The sequence below is a fragment of the Aptenodytes patagonicus genome, chromosome 1 (assembly GCF_965638725.1).
Source record: "Aptenodytes patagonicus chromosome 1, bAptPat1.pri.cur, whole genome shotgun sequence".
Classification (NCBI taxonomy): Eukaryota; Metazoa; Chordata; class Aves; order Sphenisciformes; family Spheniscidae; genus Aptenodytes; species Aptenodytes patagonicus.
The window spans coordinates 225,507,389-225,533,847 of NC_134949.1; the positions used below are offsets into that span (position 1 = coordinate 225,507,389).

Here is a 26,459-nt window from a genome sequence, read left to right on the forward strand (position 1 = left end):
AGTACTGGGCGGGCAGGGAGCTGCACTGATCCTGCAGGTGAAGGGATCGTTTATTACTCGTCCCTGAGGACAACAGATGCAGTTCTGCAGCCTAGCCTCCCTGTCTAAGCGGGTCCTCTGATGACCGATGAAGTGGGCATGTCCATACTGAAGCTTTCCCGAGCCTCTGGACTCGGTCCAACTGCTTATCTTCAGAAAAGTAAAAGCTGAAGATCTCCATGACCATTTGCCAAATTTGGTTGAAGCTGATTAAGATGTTCAAAGCTATTATGGGAAGGGATTGACTGGCAGTACCCTCACACAGAGTTCATTTCCTTAATAAACCAGGCTGAAAACGAGTAACACAACCCAAAGGCGGTTGAGTGGAACAGGGCAGGAGGGACAGGGTCTGCAACTTAGAGGTCCCATTGCCTTGGAGGTGCCGAAATTAAGACAAGGGCTTTGATTTCCAAGGAAAATTCACCCCTTTTGGAGGGCTTGTATCACCACCGTTAGGATAGCTCCTGGCTTGCGCTGGAGCCTTAAGGATCTAAACACTGCCTGGGACTATGTCTGAGCATGACCATCTAAGGTAGCAACACACTTGTGGTTTCTCCATCCCCATTCTCAGATGAATGGCAATTTTTAGAGAGAAAATGAAATGGTTTGCTTCAAAACTAGAAAGATGTTGGCGCTGCATTGGGAAGAACTAAAAAATGCACGAGAAGGAGGCTGTGGATGGGAACCAGAACGTGTCCAGCAGATGCTAAAAATCTTTGAAATGTGTTTGGGTTTGGGTTTTTTCTCCAGAAAGTCACAGCTCTGTCCAAAAGAAATGAAAGATGGTGTTATTTTTTCCAGTAACTCGGGAATTCACCATCAGCCAATAAAGAGAAGCCATAGCTCACAATACCTGATAAACCGTGCATTTCCTACTCTGCTTGAGTTTACATCTCAAGGCAGCTTTATCTTAAACTGTTCCTTTATGGAATTAACAAAAGCTGTTGTGCATAATTTGGTGCAATATAGGCAAAATGATACAATTCACTACTTACAGGCATGGGTGAGGGGTGGCTGTAGAAAATCTTGGCTCCTTACATTTCTGAATCACCCAGCTAGCTTGCCTGCAGGGAGGTTTGCTGAGAAGTGCGTGTCCTGTGTTGAGTTGCAGAATACGAATTTTGACGTTCCTTTCTAAATATTCTTTTCCACCCTAACTGCAAGAGTCAGGAACTGCTTGCAGGTAGCTTCAGTGCAGAGATGAAGCTGTAGAGACAAAAAAGCATCTATGTTTTCAAAAAAAGGATCACAGTCACATCTGAGGCCAGCTTTTCAGAGGGCACCTGACCATTGTCACACAAGTAGCAAGTTGTCTGGTGCCCAGGACTGCCTGATTTTAGTAAACCAAATTTCATTTGAACTTCTCCTGATGTGTCAAGGGGTTTTAGATGCGGTCAAAAACGAGCTGTTGGGAGTCAGTTTCTTTGTAAACCTGACTGGATGGAGGCAAAAGCCCTTCCAAGTAGACCTTGCTGAGCTATGAGGGATTTCGTTTCCACATTACCATTACTCTCCTGTTGGTTTAATTCCTGAACCCCTTTCTTTTTTGATCTTCAGAAACGAGTTCAGACCCTGGGTAGATGTCAAGCCTGTGAAAGCTATAAAAGCGAAGGCCCAGTACAAGCCGCCAGAGGAGAAGATGACCCACGAAACCAGTTACAGCGCTCAATTCAAGGGGGAAACCAGTAAGCCTGCTCCAGCTGATAACAAATTCCTGGAGCGCAGAAGGATACGCACTCTCTACAGCGAACCCTATAAAGAACCGCCAAAGGTGAGAAATGCGGCAGAAGGGACCTAGGGCCATCGCTGCCTCTGGCAGGACGTGTCCAACAGAGTAAGGCTGGGCTGAACACTGCTTGCTGTCATTCCCCTTATGGGGAATCTTCATTTCTGTCCAGCGGGTGCGTCTGGGGATCCATCTTGGAGATGGTGGTGGATGAAAAACTGAATATGAGCCAGCAGTGTGTGCTCGCAGCCCAGAAAGCCAGCCGTATCCTGGGCTGCATCCAAAGCAGCGTGGCCAGCAGGTCGAGGGAGGGGATTCTGCCCCTCTGCTCTGCTCTGGTGAGACCCCCCCTGGAGCACTGCGTCCAGCTCTGGAGCCCTCAGCATAAGAAAGACATGGACCTGTTGGAGCGGGTCCAGAGGAGGGTCACAAAAATGATCAGGGGGCTGGAACACCTCTGCTATGGAGAAAGGCTGAGAGAGTTGGGGTTGTTCAGCCTGGAGAAGAGAAGGCTCCGGGGAGACCTTCTTGCAGCCTGTCAGTACTTAAAGGGGGCCTACAGGAAAGATGGGGAGGGACTCTTTATCAGGGAGTGTAGTGATAGGACGAGGGGTAACAGTTTTAAAATGAAAGAGGGCAGATTTAGATTGGACATAAGGAAGAAATTTTTTACGCTGAGGGTGGTGAGGCACTGGCCCAGGTTGCCCAGAGAGGTGGTGGATGCCCCCTCCAGTGTTCAAGGCCAGGTTGGACGGGGCTCTGAGCAACCTGATCTAGTGGAAGGTATCCACTAGATGCCCATGGCAGAGGGGTTGGAATTAGATGATCTTTGAGGTCCCTTCCAACCCAAACCATTCTATGAGTCTATGGGCTCTAATACAGGTTGATGCAATTTGGACACAATGCTGCCCTACGCCAAACTGTAAAGAAGTGAGGGTAGGGCCCAGATGAAGAGGTTTTTGCGTTGTCATTTCCCAGGTGATTATCTAGACAGCTTTCTCTTTCTCCCTCCAAAACGATAGGCACGCCACATCACACTTTATCCCAGGAACAACTTGGTAAGAGCCAGATCTTCATCTGCAATTAATTCAGAGCGCTCCACAGATTTTGACAGTAAGCAGTTTTGGCTTTGATCAGACGATGGAGGACATGTGTCGAGAAGGGCCTGGGCTGAAATGTCTTCCAGCCCTGTTTTCTAGGAGCAGCGGAGGATCTGCCTATACATGGAGTCAGTCTGCGCAGTTTTAGTCCTTCCCAGAGTTTGTGAGTGCTTAGATTTGTGAGGTCTCAGAGGGATGGCAGGGCCAGCATGGAGGAGCTGAAGGCTTCTGTTCCTCCTTAGTTTTGAAGCTGTCCTCGCTACTTTGGGAGCTGTAGAAACAAGTGGATGCAAGACATTGTTGTGGACTTTGCTCAGGTGCAATTCGGTGTCCTGCGCCCCAGCTACCCCAAGCAATCTATTGTAGCGATCTATTAGGGACAAGCAGACTGAGGAGTCACGTCCTGCAAGAAAGGTGGGGATTTGTACCAGCCTCGTTGTCCTGAGCATCATTTCTCTGCTTCGAATCCAGAGAGAGACAATCCCCTCTGGGCTTGCAAAACCCCTCTTGAAATCAGAGGGCAGGGCATAGCTGAGTAGATAAGTAACATTCATGCCGTTTCTGATCTAAATCCTGTTTTCCACCTGTCCTTGTGTCTCTCTTTCTCTCTCTCTCTCCATGTCTGTGTTGTCGTTTTGCATGTCGCCCTCCATGCAGGTGGAAAAGCCTAGCGTAAAGCCTTCCAAACCAAAAAAGACCACAACAAGCCATAAACCCCTGAAAAAGGCCAAAGACAAGCAGATTGCATCTGGCCGGGCTGCCAAGAAAAAGAGCGCCGACACCTCCAACACAGCAAAGCCAGAGGACAAGGAGAAAAGTAAAGAGATGAACAATAAACTGGCTGAGGCAAAAGAGTAAATGTCACTGCACTTTCCTTTCTTTCTCGTTTTTTTTCCTTTTCTTTCTCTCTTTCTTTCCTTTTTTTCTTTTTCTTTGATTAAATAAAGGCCACAAAATTAATTAGAGGCTTCTAATCTGCTTTTTGTTCTGATTGTATTAGAAGCTTTTCTGTTTTATTTCCAAGGAGGATTAGGGAATCCTTGTTTCTGAAGTCAGGTTGTTCTGCTTTGCCTGCACAACACGGCTCTGCACAGAGTGAGGGACGTGGGAATGCACAAGTGGGGTCGTAGGAGATGAAGGTGATGGATCAACCGTGATTGCGTCCAACAGCCTGTCCCTTTCCTTGGGCTTGGTCCTTCAACGCTTTGATGGCGTGGAAGTGCCCGTCGAGCCATGGAGGGGCTGTGCTCTGATCCCATGAGGCCCTTTTGGGGTTGGCCGTTGTTTGGTCATCTCCCACTGGTGTCAGCAGGTGAAAGGTTTTGGAGGCAGAGAGGATCAGAGATTCATTCGTGGTGCCATGGATCTGCCATAAATCCGCTGGAATCAGTGGTGTGGCCAAGAGCGATTTCCCCTGGTGACACCGGTGGGATTTCTGCTCCAAGAAGCAACAAGGGAGGAGATCCCGTGCAAATAAAGGGCCAAATCTTCCCCCAGGGTAGCTGGGGGATAGTTCTAGCTGCCTCAAGGCAGCTTCACCCATCAACACCACACAAAAGACTTTATTAAAAAAAAAAGGAGTGAGGGAAGGCGCAGAGAGCAGTGAAGACTTCCCAAGCATGTGGCAGGTCAGACTAGGTTATCAGCAGGCTGTTCTTCCCTATTGTTTTCCCTAGGTTATGGATCTTTTTAGTTATTCTTGGTTTGGTTTGCATCTTGGTCTGCTTTCTTCACTTCTGGGGTGTCAGTAGACAGAGCTAGATTTCAGAAAGAGGTTTAGTTTGCAGACGTGGCCTTCCAAGGGGTAGAAAGAAATAAGTGACCAAGGTTGGCTAGAGCTGTCAGCCCCCGTTGTTTTGACTCTACCAGCTGTTGGAGTCCATGTTGGCTCGTAAGCATCCTAAGAGGGCCATAAACCAGTTGCTGGGATCCCCAGACTCCCTCCAGGCAAGATCTCAGGGTTTCAGTCCTATTTACTGTGCGCTTACTCTAGGAAATCCCTGTGCCCAGCAAGACCAGTTTGGAAGCTGTAAACGCAGCGGGACCGTTTGTCAGCAAGTATGAACTGGCCCAGCAGACTGGCATTGCATACCCCAAAATTTGGGTCGTTGAGTCAATGGGAGCTGGGAGGCGTATGGTCCCAATCCGAATTTACGTGCCTAACTCCTGGATTGGGTCCTAAGTACGTAAGGATTAATCTTGATCCCACCAAACTGAGCTGTTAAACGCTCCTGTAGCAGAGTAGCTGCAAGTCAAGATGCAGGGTTCTTCTTCATTTTTGCAGCTCAATATTTCTGTCCTAACACGCAGCCCAGCGTGAAACTTTCAGACAACAGACAATTGGGAAGAATGAAGAGAGAGACGTGACGTAGGGTAGGGAGGTGGTGTAGAAGGAGAGTACCAGAACTGTGTTGCTGTAGAGGTGTTTGAATGAGGAAAGTCTTGCTGCTAGGATATTTTAGAGATGTGAAACTGTCTAACACAAAAAGGGATGGGCCGGGAGGGTGAGGAGTCCCCTTCTTGGGGTCTCACCCCATTAGAATTGGGGTCTTTTGGAAACATAAATGAGTGGTGGGCTACAAGGCTGAGAGAAAGTTTCCAAAGAGGAGGAAAGCTCTGTGGTATACAGATAGTGACATTTGCTGGCCTTAGTAATGAATAAATGCCAAGTTCAGTGTATTGTGTGATGTGTCCTGTTTGCCTTGCGCTAACAGCCTAAAGCTTTGAGTATAAGTAAGTGTAGTGTTCTGAATTCAGTGGTGTATTTCCAAGCTTAGCTGTGTTAGAACTGTGTGCTATGAGCTAGTCAGGTTGTGTATGTGGAGAATATATATTCATATATAGAAATATATATATTTAAACCTCCGATGTTTAGGAGGAAACCAGGGAAATCCTCCAGGAAGTAAAACTGTGGAAATCTTTGCGAATGTAGTGCATTTTTTGATGTGCATGCTCCATGGAGATGCTGACCTGTCCATATTGACCATTGCTTTTCTGAGTGCTCAGAAGCCCCTGCAGCACCGCTCGAGTGCAAAGCTCAGCTCTGTCTCCAGAGCAGCTCGGCGAAAGGCTTGCGTTGAGCTGGTGGAGAGGAGTGCCGCTCACAGCTCTTCCCACCCCGTCGCACAAGGGACAACTGGCCAGAGAAGCCTGAGCTTCCAAGACTTGGTGTGATTCCTTGGCATTTAGATGCTTCATCCATCTTCACACTCCTCAGTGATGTCCTTTCCTATCGCAGGACATAGCAACAGCCGTGAAGATGACATGTCACAGCAGGCAGAACATGTCAGGAAGGCACGCAGACAGCTACCGATAGCCCAACACACCAATCCCACTGTACATAAGAAGAGACCATGCCAAACAATTCTCCCAATTATTTTTTGGCCCAAAGCTTCACATTCAAAGAGGCAGCACGCTTGCCACCATTTCACCTTGAATTCAATGGGAATTTAGCCCTTGACTTCAAGGGTAACCAAATTTTGCCCAAGGAACATCATTGAGATGCTCAGACCACCTAATGCAAGCATCTCCATGGCTCTGGATCAGCCGCTCATCACCTAGGGCTTCAGGGTTGCTTCTTCTCAATGAAGAGCATCCGTCACTGTTTGAATGAAACATGCACAGTGACTGGTCAGAATATGGCCTTAGATTTCCTTAATACATGAAGTTTTCGGTGGCATCTAACTACAAAGCTAAGTATGAAGTGCTAGCCAGTGGTCTAAATTCCCTCTCTAGTGAAGGAACTTTCCAAGGGCCATTGAGCTACCTATTTTGGACACCTCTCTTTGGGTGGGATGAATGATCCTTGGAAGGTTTCAAATCTTTGCAGAAAGAGCCTGGGAGACTGGTAGGGCCTGGGGACCTGCCTCTCAGGCAGCAACAAAATAGGGATATAAATCCTGGCCTTTGCTCCAGGTGCACCAGGTCCTCAGCATGCATCCAAGCACACAGTTTAGCACTGCACTGAATGCCAGGAACTGCAGCAGAGTCAGGCCTCGGGGTGAAATCCTGCATTGCTCTACCTTCCACAGACTTTATGCCCATCCAACCCACTCAGGTTTATCAGAAAGGAGACCAAATCTCTGCCGTTTCAAGTTCTCTTTGGACTCTGAGCTTGTCGATCCCACTGGGAAAGAGTGCTCTCTTGTTCCATGTTTCCAGCTACCGCAATGCTGATTCTGTTTCACCGCTCATTTGTAGTATGTTTTGCCTTCCTTGTAAAAAGAAAAAAAGAAATGTTTTGCTTTTTACCCTGTGAAAGCTCCTGTGCTGTCTATTGCTTGCTTTCTCATTTTCCCTGTATTGTACTGTTACTCCTTTCTGCAAAAATGGTGCTAATTGCTGACTGAGCTCCTGTTTTCTGACTGCTTTGCACACCGATCACCTGCTTCTTCATTTGCAACGCGTCCGGTGTGAAAACATGGCTCCCATGAATTCCACAAACTCTTGCCTCTTGGAGGCAGATAGGAAGTGTCTAATTAATATTTTGTGGCCTGGGTTTGGTTGCATATCACAGATTGTCTCTTGTAATGTGTTAAGCACACCTCCTCGTGGTGCTTTTTCATTCTTGCTGTTCTAATGAGAGTGACACACACACACACACACAAACACACACACACACACACACACAAATTAATGTATAGCCAATTGATTGTGACGTGCTTGTGATCTTTGCTTGCTCAAAGGGTTTTTTTTTTTTTTCCAATGATAAATAAATGCTAAAGACGAATACCACCTCCTTGATCTTGTTTTCTCGATAAGAAGCACAGTTAAGTGAAAGAAACGCCCTTCCAACTGTAATCAGGTTTGTGTTGCTTAGAGCCGCCACTTCCATGCCTGCCGTAGGGACAACCGAGCTGTCACAGTCTGAGTCCCTTTAGATGGCTGCTAACCTCAGACTAGCCTGACGTGAGAGCTAAGCGTTTGCAAATGTGAAGACGGCCAGTGAAGTCGTGTGGACGGAGCAGGTAGTTTGCTTTTATTTTCTGTACCTACGGCGTGTCGAGCAGAGGGTTGGTGCGGTGAGTGCCCTGCGCGCAGGCTGCTGCTGCGCCTTGCTCGTGTCCACACGTTGCGCTGGATCAGGGAGCAGAAACCGAGCCCCATCGAGAGCTGGAGGGAGGGGAGGTGCTGTGGATGAGGCTGCTTAATTACACACCCTTTTCCAACTGCCTACAGCTCTTGCTTTGGCCCAAAACCACCTGAAAGGCCCATGAGAGGGGTCAAGGGGCTATAAATCCTCATTGAAAGGAGGCGGCAAATTCTTGGGTTGAGCACTTCCAGCGTGCTGCAAGCCTAGCCACCGTTGAACAGGCATTTGGCAGTGTCTGTGGAAGTGCAAAGCACTGATTTTATGTTAATGAAAGTGTTTGCTCTCTGGAGAAAATGACGGTTGAGAAGAAAGCAGGGCTGAGGGCACAATTTTATTTTAAATGGTGAACCCTAATCTTAGTTTCACCTCTTTTTTTCTTTTAATTAGCCTGTAAGCTCCTACCTGCAATTTTTATTTTTAATCATGTTTTCTCTTTTAATGGATGTTCCAGTAACATCCCCACCAACCTGGGGAAAACTGCCTGCATTGGGGTTGTATTTTGCAATCTCTCCTCCAACATAGCTCTGCTGGCTTCCCTGGAGCGCCGACCCTTTTCTGCCTTACTATTTCTGGGTGCTATTTCTCATCCCTGCCTGGTTTACAAATGACTTTCTGAATTTATTCCATCTGTGACTACATGCTAATAACAGTGCTGCTTTCTGATGTCCTGCCGTATCACCCTGCCTTCCCTCTCCCTTCCCCACCAGCTTCATCCATTCATCGATCACGCGTAACTATATGATCTTTAAAGCGTTTCAGCTGAGCTGTAGGTCTGGGGATTTATCATTTCACCCCTCCACACTGGAGAAAATGTTCATTTTTGAAAGACTGGTCGTTGATGGGGCTTATCTGTGACAATCCATGTTGGCCAACACAATGTTCCTCCCATGACACAAAGGTGCGGGGTCTTTTCCATGCTGCAGCACGGCTGGGTGATCCATCTGGTCCCACACAGCTGCCCGCACTCAGTGCTGGAAAACATGCCCTTGCTGCCCTATTGCGCTCTGAACTTGCTCAGCATTGCAAAGCCTGAACACCCCACGGGGCAGGATGCATTTCTAAGAGACAGTAGGACCTACTGGGCTGATGACAGGCGTGGGGACCTGGACTCACTGGCCTTTAACCATCGCTGTCCCAACCCGCTGCTAGTGACTCACTCCTTAATCTTTGCCAAGTCATTAGTGACTGGCACTGCCCGCCTAGTTCCAAGCGCTGCTGTGAGAACGATGTCTGTGCAAAGCACTGGAGGTGGCTTACTAAAAACGAAATGCTTTGTCTTATAAGAGCATTGAGCGTGGAGGCGCTGGCTGGAGTAAAAATAGTCCTAATTGTCCGTGTCTGGTGAGGGGACAAGGAGGGGAGAGGAAATACTGGCATGTTGAATTTAAAGAGTCAAGTCTGCTTCTCACACTCTAACAGAGCATCCGAGTGCGGCTTTGCAGAGGTGTCGGTTTGACTGCACAGGGTGCCAGCAGCCCCGGGGCGGGTGGCCGGCATGTTTCCAGTTTTAATCGGCTGCTTTCAAATGCGTCGTGTGCTGAGGGCTTCGGCACACACCCCCGAAGACTTGTGCATGGGTGGATGAAGAGGTTCCTGCCTGATGCTCTCCATCCCTCCGTCCCGTTCCCTGCATCAGACGGGAGCTTAAGTGCATTGGGCGCAGGACTGAGATTTACTGATTTTACCCAGTTTCCTTTGAAAACCTCAGTTATCATTATTACATCCCTGACTGGTAAAGCAAGGTCAAAGGATGAGTACGGATATTTCATCAGCTGACATGCCAGCCCTCATACGAATGCAGCCTCTTGTGTCGCAATATCCTTTGGATTTAGGGTTTATTTAGAGACGTGCCAGTGCAGGAGAGAAAGGGACTTTTTAAGAAGATGTCTCTGTCATAGCTGGTACCTCCCAGCATCCAAGCAATAACCACCATCCCCAACAGCACCAGCAGCATCAAATAAAGAAGAGGAGCTGTACGGGAAGAAGAAATTCCCTAGTATGAACATGATGACATGGCCATGTTCAGCACTAAGAACAGTATCTTTTGCACAGTTGGAAAATATTGTGGTGTTCGGACATGGGCTTCAGCTCTCCCTGTTTCCAGCAGCGCCATGGTAAGTTTGATCCAGTTGGGGATTTGACAGCCCACTTCCATTTGCCTTTATTCACGTGAGCTTTCTGGGTTGGGAGCAATTCCACTAATGCCACTGGGTCTACTCACAAGCTCAGAGGTCTGCGATGAGGGGTAACAGAGCTCTGAGTACTTCAGGACTGGTGGTTTATCGTGAACTATGGATTGCTTGCAAAAACAGTCTTAATTTCTGTTGCAGGGTGCCTTGGAAACAGCTCCCTAACCATGACTGTCATGTGGAGGGGATGTGAGCCCAAGGATAAAAGAAAAGCCCGCTAATGGATTGAAGGCATCTTTATGCTTTCTAAAATGCCAGCTTTCCCTGCAGGGAGTCCGCTCCACGGAAACCAACGGCAAGGACCAGCCACCGGAAAAATGACGGATGAGGAGTAGTGACAGATCTTGGCGATATGTGAGAGCACTGAGGAACAATAACCGTTCCTTCAATGCCAGCAGTTCAATGGTGTGAGAGATGGAAAGGGGGAAACATTTCTGAACGCCCCCCGCCTTGTTGTCATCTGCCCACCTCCTGCCCCACCCTAGCCTGAGACATGCAGCATCCTCAAGCCCCTGAGAAAAGCTGGGTCTTCCCATATCTCCTTGGGGAGCCAGAGGTCTGCGTGCCCTGCCTGGCTTTGGGAGAGGTCTGGAGAGCTGGGTCACAGCAGAGGGTGAGGAGCACCCTCCACGGTGCGTGGTGGAGGGGAGCTCCAGGCTCCAGACCCTCCAAGCAGGCGGGTCTGTCCTCATGAGTTAAACAGCACCCAGGAGCACCTCATGGTGCCAGTACCCAATGGTCAAGATAGGGAAATCCTGAGAATGGTCCTTGGTCATTGTACTGACCTGCTCCTTGGCCTGGTTCAGGATTTAGTACCCAACTGAGGACCAGTTCAGCTCTGGCTGCCTTGTTTGGAACCAAGAGATTTATCAGCAGGGACACGAGCCAGCAAGGCACCTTTAATTTAATGAAATAGATAGTGCTTTGGAGTCGCAGGGCAGCGGACTTGCCCCCGTTGCCCCTGCTCCCTCCCCTTTCCCCAAGTCTTACCGCTGATCAGACTTCTCTGTCCCTGTTGGCTCCTTCCCACGCAGCCTTCAATGCCCTCGCCACCCCACCAGACCCCATCCACCCGCCACGCCGCTATTCCGTCTTGCCTTCAAAATCGTTTCCCCTCCATCTTCCCTGCCAGCTTTTCAGTGTCTGTCCGACAGCTGCTTCTCCAACCCTTTGCTTTCTCCTACCTCTCCCCCTCCAGCACCTTTCCCCTCCAGCTCTTCCTAAATACCCAACTCTACCAGGAACCTTCTCCTTCCCGTCCTCCCCGAGTTACTGTCTCGTGTCCGGTCTTGTCTCTCTTGGACTGTAAGCCTTTTTCTTTGCCTGTACTGTGTGATAACGCTCACTGCTTAGAATAAACAATACCTCACCTACCGACTGCCCTTTCTCTCTCTCGTTTCTTGGTGTGGCTTCAGTAGGTGTGTCTGCCAGTGCACTGTGTGTCTGTCCTCGTGGCCAGTTCAGCAGTCGGTCTTGCTGCCACAGCTCTATCCGTAGCCTTTCGGGATGGCTCTGCTCGTGTTTTTGTTCCACGGTACCTTCCTTTCTTTTTCACAGCCACAGAGGCAGGCTCTGTTGTCTGTGTTGGAGCCCAGCGTATTCAGAGCTGCCTGACCTTCTGTCCTTTGCAATTCTGGTGCACCTGATAAAGAGGTTGGCCTTTCTCCAGCTTCGTGCAGAGATGTCCTGGGCTGCCAGGTGGCTCAACAAATGCAGCAACTGAGGAGAATGAAGGAGAAATCTCGTAGCCCAGAGCAGAAGCAGCCGATGTTAAAGGAACTTCATTTCCCGGTGCAATACAGAAGTGTGTCGGTGGGAATCCAAGCAGATGCACCTCTCAGGGAAAGAAGCAGAATCTGGCTTAGCAGCAGGATATGTTTCAGAGATGGATGCCCAGGAGGCTTCTTGTGGTTCAGAAGGTGCCCAGAACATCTGCTTCCTCCACCCCAGGCTAGGACTAGACTTGCCCGTGGTCCCTTCAACTTGTGAGTACAGCAGGGACCCAATTGTGACTGAGTCCCAGGTGGCTCCTTGCTCCCTCCTTGTCCTAATTTATTGCCTGAACGCGCTAGTTTGGTCTGTGCTGGCTGGAGCTATCAGTGCACATGGAGATGGCGCTTCTTCCCAGCTGCTCCACACACACGTGGAAAGATGCAGGAGCAGATCAGCTCCTCTACCCTTACTGTCATCCTCACTGCAGGTAGTGTGACACCACCCTGCCAGAAAGCAAAGGAGACTCCTTATCATGCTGAGTGAGGAGCTGAGCTCACAGCATGGCCATCAGTCTGGTTTCATGGGCCACCTGCAGAAGTTAGGTCTAAAGACCTAACTCAAGGCCAAACCGAAGCTGGTTGGTGGACATGGATGGAAGAAGGATCAAGCAGTGCTCGGTCCCCTGGGCTTCCTTCAGTGATGCTGTGCAAGAGCAGACAGAAGAGATTAAATGTGTGGGGACGTCCAATCCTCATCAGTGAGGACAACAGTGAGGAGAACATCTAGAACAAGCGAGACCTGCAGCTGGGTTGTGCTTGACATCCCCAGGCTCTAGGGATTTCAGTGTAGACACTGGAAAGAGGTAGTGGGAAAGAAGATCCCTTGGTGTAGGTAATGCCCTGCATCCTTTCCCGTGTCTCGCCATGGCCCACCTGCCGTGCTTTCAGAGTGCTGCTGCCTCCTCCTCCTCCAAACTCTAAACTCCAAGAGTGAAAAAGCTCTAGAACAACCTAAAACAGCTGCCAAAAATCTCAGCTGCACAGTTTTAGGGACTGAATGGCATTTAGGACAATATTCCTGCGTGCCACTGAGGTCCCTAGCTGACCTTGGGGGTACATTGAAGTCTTCTAACATCTGAATTTCTGCTAGCAGGGCTTTGTAAGTGCATGTATATCTGCTGCTTTGCAGGTGGACATGTGTTTAAATGTGGTCCTTGCTGCTCACCTCACACCTACATCAGGTCAGATTTCACAACCAGACACCTTCTTCTCCCTCAGCCCCTGCTGGTCCCAAACTGGTGCACGTTTCCAGGGCACACCCAACTTAACGCAAGCGATAGCAACCCCTCTGCTTGCTTAGATACAGGCCCCGGCTGAAATGCTTCATTCCCCTGTTGCAACTTGCAGCTTTAGCCCCACCATTTGATGCTGTTGCCTTTTCCAAGGGGTGTAACAGACCAGATATTGAGTACAACGTTAAGGCCACTTTCCAGGCCTTAATACAAGACGACTTGTATTTTTGTCACTGTTAGCACAGACAGCAAACTTCAATGCACAAAGGGCCATCCAGCATTCAGAAGAGAGGAGTCATTCGCCATGTCCTATAACCTCATTGTTAATTGAGTTTGCCCAGGAATCAATGAGTTTGTATCTTCTGAGGAACCTGAACCTGCCACTGTCCTCCTGGGCGAGGGCCCTAACCAAAAGATCGGTTCCTCCACAGAGGAGAGCTGTCTCCTCACCCGAATTCTCTGGGAAAGAAAGGCCATATCAGCTCTCGTTTGATATGAGGCCACCAAAATACCAAGACCCGAGTCCACAGAGGAACGGGGATGAGCCGTGAGCAGGTCCTCCACATCCGTGAAGAACGGGATGACGTTGCTGCAGCCCATCAGCATCAGAGGCAAGTTCAGACCCCAAGTCTCAAGAGCAAAGTCCTTGCATGGGATGTCACCCATCAGCACTGCTCTGAACTGGCTGATCCCAGTGTGCTGCCTGCTGTTACACCAGGACCAGCGAAGAGGAGACCGTGCTACGTGTGCTCATGGTGGTCATCCTTCCTTTGTTTCCAGACACCAGGTGCTGCTTCTGGGAAACGAACCCCTGCTGAATTTCGTACCCTTTCTGCATCTCTCTCTCAGCCGTAACCCAAGTAATGATCTGTCGCCTCCAATCCATCTCTTCTCCATTTCTCACCTTGTCCTTAATCACATAATTAACCTCTCCTACACGCATGGGTTTCACCAGGCAACGGTTTGCCACCAGCAGCCCTCGTGAGGGCAAAGATCTCCCAACCCTTTCCTCGCTTGGCTAAGACAAAGATCATTTGTAAATGTTGTTGTTTCTGTGTTAGGTCTCGTTACTTTTCAGGGTCAGGCTTTCCTTTCAACCCTCCGATTTTCACCCTCCCTTCCCAGGGCTGGTACCCAGGGCTGGACCTCGCTGTGCAGCCCTGTAGAGAGCAGCCAGGGGTGTTCTCCTCCTGGTGAGAGGCTGTGCAATGCTGTGTTGTCCCGGGATACCAATTCCTGGGGAAAATAATGTGATTACCTCCCCCTCACACTCCTTCCAGTTTAAAACAGGTTCAGAATGAGCTTTACTGGGAAGGACAATCACACAATTATCTGTATTCGATGCAAACAAAGAGGAAGCCAGGGGATGGGGATGGGACACAGCCTCTTTCTCCTCCAAGAGGCTGGGTCTTAGCCAGGCTGCGGTACACGGCTGAAGGGTGCACACAGTCATGAGAAAAGAGCCAACAGATTAAAATGAAGGAGGTATCCACCACGCAAACATGCACCGCGTGCACCAGCTTTCATGGCTGCCCCAACAGAGAGGTACCACGCCAAGGCTGCTGAGAAGGGTGAATTCCCCTGGTGACTCTAGCAGGGGCTAAGGGAAATGTTGATGGAGGGTGATTTCAAACAGTTTGTGTTCCTCCAGGGAGAGATTATTTTGGCTTTCTGAAATTGGCTATTGAAATTTGGCATTCAAATTGGCTATTCAAATTGGCATTTGAAATTTGGCTATTCTGAAATGCAGAGCAACAGCAAGAGCAGGGTTGGACACCAAGCCCAGGGAAGAGGTGGGATTAGTCTGGCATTGACCCACCTACAACCTGGAGCATCACATGCACACTGGCACAGAAGACATGAGCTCGGGCTCCATAGTTACTGCATCCTCCCTTACTAGAGCAGATGTGAGGACGTGCTCAGAGGGGGTGGCTTGGCATCTGGAGTAGCTGCTGGCAGCCTTGGGCACGCTCTTCGCTGGCAAGAAGTGCAGACATCTCCAGCCTTCTCTGGAGACCAGGCAACAGGTCCTGTCCTAGCAGATGTCTGTACATCAGCAGTATGGACCTGGTCTGACCTGACAGTGGGGCATCTTTCCAAAGAGGAGCTGCCCTGCATTTTCCCCTAAACCCTTGACTTACGATGCTGGGCTCACCTCATTCCCATGGGAACTGGTAGGTTGGAAGGACTCGGCAGTTTTCCTACATTGGAGACACAGGGGAAAGGCCATGACAACCTCTGCCAACAGCTTCTGGCAGCAAATGTCTCTTTACTGTAAGCATGAAGGGCAGGCCGAGGGTAAGTATTTGAGCAAGAGCTGTCCTGCCAGGGCTCTCCACATGGTCCTGCCCCATGAGCCTCTCACGCAGGGACAGTTAGTCTCACGTGTCCGGGTTGGGCTGGTTTCATGGACCAAGGAGATGGTAACTAGCACCTCTCCTCCTAGCCCTGGTGTCAGCCTCTCCTTCCCTCCTTTAACCTGCGGGCTGGAACCATTCCCTACGCAAAGCCAACGTCAGGCTGGGGGACAAAGGGGATTTCCACAGTCCCTTAATGCAACCGCTGTGCAAAGCTGCCCATTTTAAAGCTGAGCAGGTTTCTCCTGCCTCTCCATCTGCTTTCTGCAGCCTCACAGATCCCTCCCCATCCATCACGCATCTCTCCTCATCCCTGGAGATCCTCCTTCTTTTTCTGTCTCCTAATGAGGGTTGATTCCCTCGTTCCCTACAGGTCTTTCCTTCCCCATATCTCCCTCTGCGCTTCAGCAAGACCCGACCTTCCCTCCAGCACCTGTCCAGAGCTTCTCCTGGCAGCATCTACCCTCACTCCAGGGCTTTGTTCTCTTATGCTCCCATCCAAGACTACCCCAAATCCACTCTACAGGAGCTATAGTTTGCCCGTAACACGGGAAGCATAATCAAAACTTGGTGCTTAGGCTGATGCACCTCTGCTGTTTTACCCCAGGGACAGAGCTGGCCCCAGAGCTCATCCCAACAGGGATCCAACGCCTCAGTGCCGCCATCACCTCCTGGTGTCTCCTGGGGGCACTGAGGAGGAGGGGTGCTCTCAAACGGGGGTTAGCAGGTGTTAGCTGGGCTTGCTCTCCTGTCGGTTGTTTTAACAGGCACCGGGTACTTCCTGAGCAGCACAAGAGCTCGGCTCCCCTGCGTTATAGGGCTTTCACCATCCGCCTTGAGGGAAACAAACTGCTTCTTTGTGAGACAATTTTACAGCGAGGTGCTCGTTCGATGCAGGTTATAATCAATTGGCAAGCATTTTTCATAGCTGATGGGTGGGCCTGATCCTGGTCACCGTTGAACCAGGGGCTGGTCAAAAAGTCAAGAGCTCCAGCCCTCCCAATTCTGTGGACATCCATGGGTTTTGGACCAGGACCAGGCTCACCAACCAGCCTGAGGACATACCCAACATGTGCGGGCTGCTTGGGGAGCGCTCTGCAGAGCCACTTGTCATGGGGTAAATTCCAACTTGGGGGGTGGCATTTTGTTGTCGTGCTCCAGCCGATGGCTCTGACAGCTTTGCAATGATGCTCTTTCTCTGCTTCCAGGACCCCTGACAAAAACACTGGTGCTACAGACCAAGAACCAAGTACCTTAGTGCAGGACCAACGCACATGAAGTCGAGCACTTTCTTCTGAGCGGCGATTGGAGCAAACGTATAGTCTGCATGAAATGTGTATCGTCTGGCTGGCATACAATAAAGCTGATGATCAGAGTTGAACGACAATTTCTCTTGTCTCTCAAGCACTGAGAAGTTACTGTCACCAGGATCTGTGTAATGCAGTTAGCATGTCTGTGCCTTGATTTATATTCAGTAAAGTCAGAGAAAGAAAATGGGTCCAATTCTCCCTTTATTCATAGCTGTGAAACGGCACTGGTTTCAGTGGTCTCTCTAGTTTACACGGGCAACGGAGAGATCAGATTCACATCCATAACTCATGGAAGCATCACACTGGATTTCAGAGATTATCCTGGAAGCCTAGCTGATAGGATCAGCAGCTCTTTTCAAAAATCCTTGGAAGATTCAATGCACTATAAATTCTTAACCACTGTCAGGAACTCACATTTGGATGTCGCCAGGTGAAGCACACCTTGTGCAACATCTGGCAGATCCTCTTGTCATTGCGTTGTTAGCCAAGAACATCTCAGACCTTCTTCTGAGGCTGTTAACATTCAATTTGTTCAATTTGCCATTTAGGGCAAATGCTGGACAAGACAATGCTGGCGAATGAGTATTTCTTCTCAGCACTTTTCAAAAAATGTTTCATTGCAAAATTGTAAAGCACAAACTGGAAATGTTGTAGGAGGAATGCAGCTGGTTCACGGGATTAGCAGGTCTGGTTGTTCTCTATGCCCATCTTCTCTGAGCGAGGCTCCCTATATCCGTATGTCATATGCAGCACATGATGGGAGATGTAGGCCAGCCCTACAGCCTGTCCCCTGTAGATGGCCAAGTGCATGAAGTACCCAGACTGCAGTTCCAGCAAGGCACTGGCCCAGCACGCTCCAATAAATACCTCTAGGTTTAGGCTGAATTGTTGTAACACTGAGAGCCGGGATTTGCTTTACTTTCCACAAGCGCTAACTTTAAGAGAAGGCTGCTCTTCCCTCCCAAATTAATTATGCAAGGCAGCTACTTCATCAGAGGTGGGGAGAGCTGGGCAGCTTCCATGAAGCTCCAAAGCCCTCCAAAACCAGAGGGTCTGGTTTGCTGGGTCTGGTTCAGAAGGAAACTGCTTTGGGCTTGGAGAAGTCATCCAAATATTTCAAAGTGAAAATGCAAGTCCATGATACACCTCCTCCTATATAAGTACTCCTCCTATGCAGACCCCTGTTCTGTGCAGGAGTAAATTAAGAGTGATTCCAGCAATGGCTGGACCGACTTTAAAATGAGTGAATGTTTTAGAAGAGCCAATCTCCTTCACTTGCAGAGACCCTTGGTTACTACTGCTACTTGTTATTCATATTGTACCGCTGCTAAGGCACCCTGTGATGGCCAAAATCCCAAGGGTGCCAAGAGCGGTACAGACACGGGACAGAAACATGGGGATCCACCCAAAGGACCTTGAAGGCAAAGCAGGAACCTAAAATTGCCTCAAGCTCCTGATGTTCACATTGTGGTGAGTTCTCTTTGGCAACAGGAAGGTTGGAAAGAACATCCTTGTTACAGGGATAAAATACAGAGGAATATTTGTAGCGACAGCGTTTGTACAAGCCAAGAAGAAATTAGAGTAAATCCAATCACTGAGCCATTGCAAAGCACCTCCGAGAAGATGTGAATAGTAACTAATGAAATATTCAATACAAAGGGAAGTAGATTACATGCCTGTGAATAATTGTGCCGAGCGTGTGCCTCGCTCAGTAGCTGAAGGGTCCTTGTTACACATGATTAAGTAATTAACTTTTTTTGTGTATAATTACCACGATTGCACAATTTTTAGAGAGGAACCCAGTCCACAGCTCCAGCGCCAGACGTCGGTGGCCTGCAGGAGGTTTTGCTCCAGATCCCTGGAGCTGCTGGAGTCCCGGGGAAGCAGGACCTGGCAGGCCCCTGGCTGTTGCTCTCTCATGTCTCGGGGCCCATCGCTTGTCTCTGAATCAGATGCACCCAAGGAAAAAAGGCAGCATAGATCCACTCAGCCAAGGATCTTATCTATACACAATTATTTGTGGTAACCCAGACATCCGTGGTGGAAAACATGAGAAAAAATCCTTGTTCTCCCATCAGTATCCGATCTTCAGGGAGCTGGCTTGGAGGGGCAGAAAAGCCAACCCTAACATTCACCAAAATACAGACATTTTTTCTGCCTCTTCAGCTCCCTGAAGCAGCTCAGCACAAGGTGAGAGCAGGAACAAGTGGCCACCAACTTTCATTTCACCTGTGGAAACTGCGGGGAAATGGGTCCAAAGGAGGAAGGTGAAATTTCACAGAGGTAGGTTTTGAAATGGCGGAGTCGATTGAAACGCTGACCCAAATCAAGGCAGAAGATGCCCACTTTAGAAAATGTTTATGCAGCTCATAAATAACCACATATTTTTCCACCAGACTGGGTACGATATTTCAGACCTACCAAAAAAAAAAAAAAATTCAAATTTCATCCCATATAGAAATGCAATGGTCTGATTTAACTCAGCATCTCCCCCTTGTCATCCCAAAATATTCGCTTTGCCACAAGCTGGAATATTTACTGTTTGTTAAGAGATGGTAATAATTTCTATATCCTGACAGATTCTGTTCTCCATTGCTAATATTTCCCTCCCCTTCCTCCTGGTGTCAACTGCTATCCTCAGACTTTTGCTTCCTTCCACTTCTCTTTCCATTTAGCCTTTCTTCCTCTACATAATATGTCCCACTCAGGTTCCACGCACTCTCAAAAATAATTGAGTTACCAACTGTTGTATTGCCCACCCGATGCATTATATATTTCCTACCGTGCTTCTCTTTTCAGATTACATAGCATTCAGGGCTGGGAGTTTCCCTCATTTTGTGCTATTCACTGCTTTGCCTGTCTTTCGCTTATCCTGAGGTATTACTGTAATAGACGTGGTTAATAGGAATTATCCTCCCACCAGCAAGACTAATTCAATGCAGCTGAATTTTGCATGACTGCTTTTATCTGCCGTGTACTCGGTACAGCCTTACAGCTTTGGCTGTGCTTTGTATCAGCAGTGGGGCAAATCTGTAAGGCTGAGAAGGGAATCCCCCAAGCAAGCGAAGCCAAGGCTAAAATCGGAGCGACACAGGAGACCAGAAATTAGAGCAAGGAAAGAAAAGGAATATTTCCAGATCAGAAATTAAATGCAATGGAGGCAGATAGAGGCAGGAGGCAAAGTTTTCTGTTCCCCCCTCCAGGATCTGGGTAATAAAACTGGTCCAGGGAGGATGTATCCCCTAAAGAAGAGGAGCAGCAGGACTGGAAAAGAAGAGGAAAGTGTTCAGGAGGGTGTTTCAGACCAGATTTCACCCTTTGTAGGTTCCGGGCTTCACAGCTTTGAGGACTTTTGCTGATTTTCAGGGAGAAGCATTGCCCAGGGCTGAGGAAACGTGTAAAGTTCACAGCAGATGCTTTGCCCACCAGCAGCACTGGCAGCATGAACATGGATTAATGCTGCAAAACTCCTTATCTGATGGGCTATTTCCATTAAACGAGGCAGTGACTGAAGGAGCTTGGTGGCTGGGGAGGGCTCCCAGACAGATCCACCGAGGACCAGGGCAGAACTGAGGAGGGATTCAATTAGGATTTGAGGGCAACAGCATCCATGGTGTAAAGTGGCCAAAACTGCTGGAATTGCACGTGTTGGATTTGCCCTTCTGATTTACGGGCCACTTCCTTGGAAGGGTGTAAATACCCGCAACTGAATTGACTCCTTGCTGATTTACACCAGCCAAGGTCTGTCCAAAAGGCACAGAAAATCCAACAGCTCTTTTTCATGCTGTGAATAGCACGTTGGTTTGGTTGTTTCCCTCCTCCCCCCAGTGATTCCTAGATGACTTACGCTCCCTTGTTTCTTCAAGGCTCTTAAAAATCCTGACCTGAATTATTTAACCTCTACTGACTCCCCCTTTCCTCCGTTGTCTTTTCTCTTTTGTTTCCTTTGCCTTGATGTGTTTATCTCCCACTCCGTCATTCCAGTCACTTCATGTCTCCTTCTACCCTCATGCATCTTTCATAGTTTACCCCTCTTTGCTCTGGAGAGGGGCAGGTTTTCCTATGTGGTGGCAATCAGTTTTTGTGACATATCTAGGTTACTGTCAAGACTCCTTCTCTGTGTAAAATGTCTTTCATTTTTTATGAATCTGCTTTAATAATTTATCCCCCATCAATGATGTATAATGAAATCACCATCCTGAAATGGCTTTTCCGCGATGGGGTGATGGAACAGGGACGGGCTGGAAGGTACTGTCCCCAGATGGTATTTTGGTGCAAGATAAGCCACAAGTTTCAGGGGAAGGAGAAAGCTGAAATAGCTGAGAAGATGCTATTATTTGGGGTCCGGATCAGAAGAGAAAGGAATGGACCTGTCTTTGCCTATAGTGCAAAACGGCAGGAGTCACATGAACCATCGTGATACTCTCACTGGTGGCCTTTAGCTCAGAGCTAACCAGCATGGAGATGAACCACCAAAACCAGCAAGACCCAAAATATCCTTCCCAGAAAGTCGTATTCACACACCTCGGGATACCAAAACCACTCCATCACTTACCTTCCCTGAGCTGCAGATTTCCCCGCTGTGGTCCAAAATGGATCACAAGGCGTAACTGAGGCTTATGGCCCTCACCACATCATGAATTCATGGTGGTGGGAGGGCTGCTGTAGTCCTGGTGATCTGGGGATACCTGTGAGGCAAGGTTGGTAGCTGTGTTATCCTTTATTGGAAGAGGAACAAGGGTTTGAGAGGACGTTTTCTCGAGATCACAACTGCTGCTCCAAATCAGGTTGAGGCTGTTGGTCCAGATCCTTGCAGTGCCCTAGGATGGGTTAATTAAGAAGTCAAATGCATACATGCAGTAATTAATAGGCACGATCAATTATAAGGTACAACCAAAATCCTCTTAATTTTCAGATGACATGACAGGGAAGTGCGCGGGCCAAATCCTGGTGTAAACCGGCACCGTTACATTGCTTTGAACCTTGGCTTTGGAGGAGTGCGGATGACTTAACACAGCAGAGGATCTGGGGATGTCAGACCTCAGATCCAAAGGGTGCAGCCTGTTCCTTCCTAACATTCAGCAAAACCAAACTGCCAGATCCCAGCTCTCCTGTCCAATGGAATAACGTAGCCTTGGATCCAGGCTCGGCAGCTGGAGCCCATCCGTCAGGAGGGCCTCATTCAAAGAAGTACCAAATCCCCAAATATTTAAACGTTTTATCTCATGCACACAGAGTTCACAAGGTATTAAAAAATAATTAAATTAAAGCTGACATTGGCTTATTTTTTGTATTTTCATCCTTTATTCTCCAGTCATCTCTTTAAGCTTTTCTCTGTAATGACTTTTTTTTTTAAAACCAATGGAAGCAGAGGTATTTACCAATCCAACTGTGTCTAGCAGCTGCAAAAATAAACGTTCCTTTAAAAATAATTTCCTAAATTACCCTAAGAGAAAAACATAAAGGAATATTTTTGCATGGAAGTAAACATGAAAGGAATGACTCTTTTTTGCCTGGTTCCTCAGTATTTATCGTGTGAATATATCAATCTTCATAGAAGTGATTGAATAAAGCAGCTCAAGAAAACATAATTGATTTTCTTCTGTCCTCTGCGTAGCGCATTTCTGATTAACTATTCCTTGTTTATATTTCCTCAGGAAGAAAGATGAATATATATTTATGAAACTGCACAATCACAACTCCCAGAACAGCACATTTTCGAAGGGTGAGCTATTTTTATATTAAGCATTAATGTATTACACAGGGCACTGAGGATAGCCATTATTGTCCAGTAGGAGTTAGCATCATTACAGAAGAACTCAGTTATTCATTCATGTCTAGCAGAAATATGATAAACCAGCTATTCAACCCAGGAAACAAAAGCCAAAGCAGTGACAAAACAGAAAGCTTCTCAAAACAAGGCAAGCTAATAAAACGCAAACAAAGTTCACGGCAAGGTGTTTAGATTGGGTGCATTTTAGGAGAAGGAGGTTCTCCAGAAATCCGGCTTAACTGTAAGTACCCTCACGGGTTGTCACAGGAGATGTGTATGACAAGGAATTGTCTTTTCTGGGCCACGGTCATATGAACAGAGCTAAAATCTCCATTGGTCTTCAAGTGCTAATCGCACTGCTTTCAGGGGCGTGTAGGCTCCTAAATCAATTTTGAAGATGGTCCTCAGGGAAGTGTTTGAATGGCCTTTTCCCCTGCACGCTACCCTCTAGCCCACATTTCCCCACTTACACGTGGGCTTTGGTCTCCATCCCCCATGCACGAGTAGATGCAGCCAGGAGGTGAGACCATCACCAAAAGCCAGGTTTTATTCAGGTTCTTCTTCTAGGTTTACAACAAATGCCTCTGTTGAACCTCACGGAATTAGTGTGACTGGGGACATCCTGAAAGGGTGACCGGTCCAACCTTCCCCTAGGAGGTGGAAAGAGAGACAGACAGCCCAGCAGGCCCAGGCACTGGTCCAGGTGGTGACCTGGGAGACAGGCAGCAGAAGGGAAGGGCAGAAGGCTTGAAATTGCAAGGAGGGATTTATCGAAGCACACGAGCCCTCACCATCTGAGATGTTCACTCCAGTCGCCTTCACAGCCAAAGAAAGAGAAATGGACACTTCCAGTAGACAACACATCTCGTCCTAAGGGATATGGTAAAAATAGCTTGGATGAATCACGTTCCAGAGAGCCGAACCAGGGATGACCATCATCAGGGATGACTGATCTCCTTCTATGACCAGGTGACCCGCCTAGTGGATGAGGGAAAGGCTGTGGATGTGGTCTACCTGGACTTCAGCAAGGCCTTTGGCACCGTCTCCCACAGCATTCTCCTCGAGAAGCTGGCGGCTCACGGCTTAGACAGGTGGACTCTGCGCTGGGTCAAAAACTGGCTGGACGGCCGGGCCCAGAGAGTTGTGGTGAATGGAGTTCAATCCAGTTGGCGGCCGGTCACGAGCGGTGTTCCCCAGGGCTCAGTACTGGGGCCGGTCTTGTTTAATATCTTTATCAATGATCTGGATGAGGGGATTGAGTGCACCCTCAGTAAGTTTGCAGACGACACCAAGTTGGGTGGGAGTGTTGATCTGCTCGAGGGTAGGAAGGCTCTGCAGAGGGACCTGGACAGGCTGGATGGATGGGCCCAGGCCAACTGTATGAGGTTCAACAAGGCCAAGTGCCGGGTCCTGCACTTCGGCCACAACAACCCCACGCAGTGCTACAGGCTTGGGGAAGAGTGGCTGGAAAGCTGCCCAGCAGAGAAGGACCTGGGGGTGCTGGTCGACAGCCGGCTGAACATGAGCCGGCAGTGTGCCCAGGCGGCCAAGAAGGCCAATGGCATCCTGGCCTGGATCAGAAATGGTGTGGCCAGCAGGAGTAGGGAAGTGATCGTGCCCCTGTACTCGGCCCTGGTGAGGCCGCACCTCGAATACTGTGTTCAGTTTTGGGCCCCTCACTCCAAGAAGGACGTCGAGGTGCTGGAGCGTGTCCAGAGAAGGGCAACGAGGCTGGTGAGGGGTCTGGAGAACAAGTCTGCTGAGGAGCGGCTGAGGGAACTGGGGTTGTTCAGCCTGGAGAAAAGGAGGCTGAGGGGAGACCTCATCGCTCTCTACAACTCCCTGAAAGGAGGTTGTAGCGAGGTGGGTGTTGGTCTTTTCTCCGAAGTAACAAGCGATAGGACGAGAGGAAATGGCCTCAAGTTGTGCCAGGGGAGGTTTAGATTGGACGTGAGGAAAAATGTCTTTACTGAAAGAGTGGTGAAACATTGGAACAGGCTGCCCAGGGAAGTGGTGGAGTCCCCATCCCTGGAGGTATTTAAAAGACGAGTAGATGAGGCGCTTAGGGACATGGTTTAGTGGACATGGTGGTGTTGGGTTGACGGTTGGACTCGATGATCTTAGAGGTCTTTTCCAACCTCAATGATTCTATGATTCTATGATCTCAAATATTTAAATTTATGTTTAGATGTCTGGTGTCCAGGGAGTTGAATCTCCAATGTCAGCATCCTGTGCCCCAGAGAAGCATACGCAAAAGTCTGGTAATACGTAAAGTTTGCATTGCATCAACGATTGCGCAAAAATGGAGGAAAAAGCCTTGCTATAATAGCAAAGTGTGGATTCATTGCATCTAAATTTAATACATGCACACACCAGCCCCAAACGATGCTGGGCCTGCAGCTGTTAACACAATATTGGATCATCTGCCCTGATGCTGTAGAAAAGCAAAATACTTTTTTTGCTTGTTTTCAAATAGAAAACCGAAGCACAAAGAATTTAATCGCTTTCCCAAGTTGCTATAGTGCACCTATAGCACATCTCCGAACCTCAGTCCAGCATCAGTCGTAGCTCAAGAAATACTTTTTGTAAGTGCTGTCTTCACAAACGTGCAGTTTTCTCCCTCCCGAAAACAGCCCAGCAGCTCAGAAATGGGCGACTAATGGATTTCCCGCTTCTGTCTAGGTACACACGTATTATTCATAATTACTTCAGTGACATGTTCATTTGTCTTAATTTGCATGGCATAATGGAAATGATGTGCTGGATTTCCCAGTGCAAAGTGAAAGGAAAAGGTTAAACTGAAGCAGTACTGCAAAGCGTCACTAAGAGATTTGAGAAGAACTTGGTGCTCCTTATCTATCCACCCCCTCTACCGTGTCCACCACTTTTCCCAGATAGACTTTGGGGTCAAAACCTTAGAAGTCTTCACAAATATCTGTGTGGTGAAAATATGTGCTCGAACTGTAATTAGGATAGGCTTTTTATTTTAAAAAACTGTGTTTAAATGTTTCAGAATGGAAGTTGGAAAGCCACTTCCCCTCATGATAGGCTATTCTTGAAATGTTCCTTCCAGACTGTTTTCCCCCAGTTCCCTCTGAAATAGCAGACATCAATCATTAAGGGAGATATAATGCACAGCGGGGGGCAATACCTTCTCTTCCAGCATAAAAAATCCGGTTCTTTACTGCTGGATTTCTAACTGCCTGAAATCTTTCATGGCCTTTATTTAAAAACAAAAGAAAAATAAGATGCTAGATTTCCAGTGGGGGAAAATAACCAACCTGCCTCTTGTTTATATGCATATGAATTTCCTTATACTTGGCGTAGCTAGCTGGATTTTGGGTTGAAAGGGTGAGGAAAGAAGATCCTTGTCCATACTCCCCTGAATTTCAGCAGAGCCCTGCTCATATACAACTGTTGAGCACTCCACTTACATGATTCAGATCTTGAAGTCACTTCATGTCATGCCTGGTAGAAGGAGTCTCCCCAACTTTCTCCTGCGGTGAGATAATTTCAGATACACATGCAAAGCGAGCAAAGTCATTGGAGAAAAAAAGTATCATCTCCTTACAAACATCTCTGCACTGGCATGAACTTCCAACTTTGTGCATTCATCGATCATTTCTGTGAGGGGACGCTTGTTCCTGGCCTGGCCACTCTTTACTTGCCAATATCTGTGGTTGAGTTGGTGTCTCCATCGCAGAATTTGAACCTTGAGGTTCTGGCCTTTTCCAGCTCATTAAAGTTGCTCTGCATGGAAACTTATCTCCCAGCTGTGCTGATTCGGAGACTTAACTACACTAAAACATACTACTTACACTCCTCTACAACTCCCTGAAAGGAGGTTGTAGCGAGGTGGGGTCGGTCTC

At 48.3% G+C, this 26,459-nt stretch overlaps 1 protein-coding gene across 1 annotated transcript in view; it reads left to right on the forward strand.

The window, feature by feature from the left end:
- Positions 1–16,991, forward strand: part of MAP6 (microtubule associated protein 6) — a 47,198-nt gene extending 30,207 nt beyond the window's left edge. Inside the window, exons 2-4 of the mRNA XM_076328492.1 lie at positions 1,597–1,810; positions 3,523–3,719; positions 16,716–16,991. Coding sequence (XP_076184607.1) covers positions 1,597–1,810; positions 3,523–3,719; positions 16,716–16,785 — 481 coding nt within the window. The 3' untranslated portion in view covers positions 16,786–16,991. The remainder of the gene's footprint in view (positions 1–1,596; positions 1,811–3,522; positions 3,720–16,715) is intronic.
- The last annotated feature ends 9,468 nt before the right edge of the window (positions 16,992–26,459 follow it).